This window comes from Triticum dicoccoides, unplaced genomic scaffold (assembly GCF_002162155.2).
Source record: "Triticum dicoccoides isolate Atlit2015 ecotype Zavitan unplaced genomic scaffold, WEW_v2.0 scaffold27027, whole genome shotgun sequence".
Lineage (NCBI taxonomy): Eukaryota > Viridiplantae > Streptophyta > Magnoliopsida > Poales > Poaceae > Triticum > Triticum dicoccoides.
The window spans coordinates 1-4,883 of NW_021259130.1; the positions used below are offsets into that span (position 1 = coordinate 1).

Sequence of the window (4,883 nt, forward strand, 5' to 3'; positions counted from 1 at the left end):
AGACAGCCTGTTTGTTGTCATGTGTCGGCCGGAGCCAGCAAATTAAGGTATAATATAGAATAAAATCATGGCCGTGATCCCTGTCATGCGTGCAGTTGCCAACATCCTGTTGTCGCTCCAAGCTCTGAAGCCAGGCTAGCAAGCATGTTCAGCTTTTGTCTTCTTGGTCAGACCTTAATAACTCCTCGACAGTTGCTGTACCAACCTCGACATAAGAAGTCGACAGAAGGAGCCAAAGAATGATCATTGCGAGTGTGGTGTCGTCTCCTCCGAATGACATCTTAGCTCCAATGAATCGGATGAGGAGAGGGTGTTTTGTATTTCCAGTAGTGATCTAAATGCTCTTATATTAGTTTACGGAGGGAGTATCTATTACCTCGTGTAGACCTAACTTATCCTAAGGAGAACACACAAGATATCACGGAACCCACACGCACTCGTAATCAGGTCTTCATGGAATCGGAAGGGTTTTGAATTGGAAGAGTTTTAAATCAATACGTACATTTGCTCACATGAAACAGACAGATACTCACTAGTACAGTAGTACAAATTGTGATTGAACATCAAAAACAACAAAGTATGCACTTCTATAGTTATGTTTCTTATTCGACGGAACTAACATACATGCTATTGAAACTTAAATCCGACCAGGAAACCAACCTACAGCTTACGGGACCTATGCAGTATGAGAAGGCGCTCTGCAACATCTGTCATTGATGGTCTTTGATCCACATCAAGATGAAGACACTCCATAGCAATCTTTGCTAGCTTGTCAAGAATTTCGAAATTGCCTGTTGTTGCAATTTCTGGATCAAACAACTTCAGGGCTTTCTCCCCTCTTTGATGACACTCTTGGAAGCTGCCCACTAAGCTATTATTGTCAGAGTGAGTGGCCTTCTTCCTGCTAATGAGTTCTAAAATGACAACCCCAAAACTATAGACATCACTTCTGTCGGTCAATCGGCCTGTCTTTAGGTACACTGGATCCATATAAGTCATGTCACCTATGATGTTGGCAGTCTGTTCCTTGTCTTTTGCAATCAACCTTGATATGCCAAAATCTGAGATCTTCGGCGTAAACTTTTCATCCAAGAGAATGTTTGCTGGTTTAACATCACCATGCAAGATTTTGGTGTGGGTTTGTGAGTGCATATAAGATAGACCATGTGCTGATTCTTGAAGAATACTTAGACGTACGTCCAAGTTGAGAAGCTTGCTTTTATCCTTGTGAAGAAAGTCTTCCAAACTTCCATTGGAGATGAATTCGTACACTAGCATGGGGGTATCCACTTCAAGGCAACAACCTCTAAGCCTTACAATGTTCCTATGCATGACTTGAGACTGGATAATGACTTCATTTGGAAATTGCTTGTTCTCATGCACATTATCACCAATTGGTTTCTTTATCGCAACTAGAGCTCCATCAATATCACCCTTGTAAACTTCACCAAAGGCACCTTTTCCAATTAAATTTTGACTCTTTAAAATTGCTTTGAGCTCCCCCTTTTTGAAAATCTTAATATTTGCAGCATCCTTTAATGTAAGACCACCATTCTTTCGGTAAAAGTCCCTAGCCTCCCGCCTCTCTTTGCGAAGAACATAAATGAATATTATAAGTGCCAAGACCAGAATGCCACTTATTGCACCTACATGGGAAAGAATAAAACCTTAGCTATGTAGTTTGCCATAAAAGAAAATCCATAGTGGTCAGCAAAATTCCAAGAAAATTGTCATGGTCAACAAGTGAAGCAAGAAGGCAAGAATCAAACGGGTCCAAGTCTAAATAAGGCACAACCAACCAAATACACACTAATGCATGGATGAAGAGGAGTTGTGTAGCATGGACTGTGGACACCCTCACATTTGGCTAGTCTTCACGGACTCGGATCTACACTTATCATTCTATCACTCACACCTACCAACACCATCAGTAGCCTTGGTCATTTGTGAAGGTACCCTCCCATATGTAAAGCCCCCCATAGGTGTGGACTGATCACATTGCCTCTCACTTGAATAAACTTAAGGGGGAAGGACAGTAGGGCTCTTGGACCTATTTAGACTATTCATAGTGAGTAACACATGCCGTAGTAACATGCATGCGACATATGCAAAAAAAGATGTGATACGTAATTAAAAAGGAGAGAGACAAATGAAGTAACACAACATTTTATCATCAAATAGCATTTCCCAATGAAAAAAATGTTTCTACAAAGTAATAAATGAAGGTCTCTATCTTACACATAATTCCCAGAAAAAAATTGAAAATTATCTCGAAAAAATAGTACCAAACACGAGAAATTCAAAACTTCCACTACTACCGTTTGGCGTCTCTGTGCTGCAGTTCAGATTACTTGGAGAACGGTTATAGAATATATAGGTAAAATTGTGTCTGTCATAGCTTACCACGTTACTTGTTAAGGCTTAATATGTCTTTAGCGGTTTAAAAGTTATCAAAAAATATAAAATAATTAGTGGAGCATCACTCTAATGTAAAAAAGATGATCCAGCAGAGCGATTGTGGAAATATGCATTTATGCATCCTTGAAAAAAATCATTCCAGGCAACTGAGAGAGATCAATTTAGAGTCGTTGTATTTTATGCTCATTGTCAAGTTGTTGAATTTCAGTTGAATTCATGACACTTCACCTACAGTCTCGAACTATACAAACTACATATTTGAGAAATAAGATGTTTTAGCATACTTTAACTAGTTTGTATGTATAGGTAAGCTTGGGCTACCGAGGGGGATCAATTTATACAATTTAATCATCAAATGCGATGGAATTAATACATACATGTGTGGTAGGAGTATGATGTTAATTACTCAGCAAAAAGAAGAGTATGATGTTCATTACCTATGGAAACCTGTGCGGCAAGTGGGAACTTTTCAGTACATCGTTCGGTTCTTGGGTCATGGCTTCGAAAACCTAGACGACAGTTGCAGTCGTACGATCCTTGGGTGTCCGTGCATACACCGTAGCAAGGATATTTGGCCGGATCTGCACATTCATCTATATCTGTGTGTCCCGGCCGCAAATTCAAAAATGAAAATTATTTAGGGACATTTAAATATTTGAAGTTTTCAAGCATCTCTATATCAGTATGTACAACATCAATCAACTGCATATAACATGGAAATATACTTTATAATGAATTTAAACAAATTAATATGTATGATGTAGGAAAGAAAAATAGAACATCAAGTATTTTGAAGCTGAGGAAGTACTAATTAAGCAGGGCCTCTTACTAGTGCATCCATTGGGCAAGTAGGCGTCGCCCTCGTAGCCATTGGAGCATTTGCAGTTGTACCCAGGCCCGTTGATGGAGTCGACGCAGTCGCTATGAGCGCTGACACAGGCATACTGGTCGGTCTTGGCCGCTTGCTTGCACGACGGTATGTCACCGGAGATGGAGCTGTTGCCGCGAATGGCCCAGTCCAGCCACACCGGCGAGGACCGTTTTGTGTCCATCTTGAGGTGGGACCGGCGGAATGTGTAGTTGTTCCTGTCAGCGAGGAAGGCGTAGTCGCACGGGCTGTAGTCCATCATGCTGGAGTGGTCGAACTCCCGGAAGTTGAAGTAGTTGTCGGTGAGCCCCGGCGGGATGTTGACGCGGCAGCACCCTACGCCATCACATAGGCCGTCCTGCGCGCTAGCCGAGTTGTTGCAGTAGGACATGCACCCGGTGTAGTAGGCGTAGTTAGCAGTGCCGCCCTCGGTCCTCTTGCTCGCCGTGAAGCCCAAGGTGTTGCAGCCGACGACGACGAGCATGTTGTGGGTGTTGGAGATGCGGTACACGCCGTCCTTGTTCATCGTCGTCTCTCCATAGTCCCAGTTGCTGTTGGTGTCACCTGGGTCGGAGGCGTTATAGCACTGCCACCCCATGGGGAGCATCACCTGCGACTGGTCTGGATCCAAGGTCAGCTTAACCACCCGGAGAGACGTACCGGCGAGCACAGGGCCGTTGTTGATGCACTCGATCTCAAACCCCTTGCGGAAGCAGCCGACGCCGATGCCGAAAGGGTAGGGGATGTCCACGCCACCGCAGCTCGGACGGCACCCAGGAGTCGTCGCGGTGGTGGCTGCTGTTACAGCTGCCGCTAGGAGCAGCTGCAGCATGATCAATGGCGTCCACATATGCTCCATGCTGACCGTATGTATGTTGGTTTCCGGTAAGTCACCGCTTTATAAGAAGCGAGCGAGCACTCATTTACAGCCTGCCAGCCTTCTAAAAGGATGCGTCATCCCAGCCTCATCTCCAGTGAAACAATGGTTAATAAGAGCTTGCAAAACGATCTTACATTACAGAACGGAGGGAGTAATATCGATTACAGCCAAGGACGAAAACAGCGCAGCCCTTAAAGTCCGGTATAGCAGGACATGAAGTATGTGAGCTCCAGCTCACATGCACCTTTTGCTATGCAGTAAAGCTGAAAAAAATAACAATATTAATTTTTTGGCAACAAACATTTATAAGTATTTCACATGCGTGCCAACTTTCGTGATGGAATGGCATTTGTGGAGGTCTCGCCAAAATCAATAAATGCAATCATGCTAAATAAAAACAGTTTTGGAAGCCTTAAATTTTATTGAGACCTGCATGAAAGCCATTGTGTCACGATATTTTGCACACATATGAAAAAACATCAATGTTTGTTGGTAAAAAAAATCATATTTTTTTTGAATTTTTAGATTTTTTTTGGATTTCATTGTAGCAAGGGGTGCATGTGAACTTGGGCTCACAAGAACACTTTCAGCTATAGCGAAGCTATATCGCGCTATATTAAATGATTGTGCCCAGATTTCATTTAACGAGACATTGCACAAAATATTCTAGCGTGCTATTAGCCGTGTTGTACTAGCGCACTATTTCTTTGGGTGATT

General features: G+C 42.8%; 1 protein-coding gene across 1 annotated transcript; it reads right to left on the reverse strand.

Moving 5' to 3' along the window:
• Nucleotides 1-470: 470 nt before the first annotated feature.
• Nucleotides 471-4,145, reverse strand: LOC119345717 (wall-associated receptor kinase 2-like). Its single transcript, XM_037615650.1, has 3 exons — nt 3,248-4,145; nt 2,856-3,017; nt 471-1,646 (listed from the first exon to the last, which is right to left on the reverse strand). The coding sequence occupies exons 1-3, from the start codon at nt 4,143-4,145 to the stop codon at nt 661-663; spliced, it is 2,046 nt and encodes a 681-aa protein (XP_037471547.1). The 3' UTR covers nt 471-660.
• Nucleotides 4,146-4,883: the final 738 nt, after the last annotated feature.

Coding starts and splice junctions, on each gene's coding strand:
- LOC119345717 (XM_037615650.1), bottom strand. CDS start 4,145: ATGGAGCATATGTGGACGCCATTGATCATGCTGCAGCTGCTCCTAGCG. Junction 3,018..3,247: donor CTTGCCCAATGGATGCACTA/GTAAGAGGCCCT, acceptor CGGGACACACAG/ATATAGATGAATGTGCAGAT. Junction 1,647..2,855: donor TGCCGCACAGGTTTCCATAG/GTAATGAACATC, acceptor TTTCCCATGTAG/GTGCAATAAGTGGCATTCTG.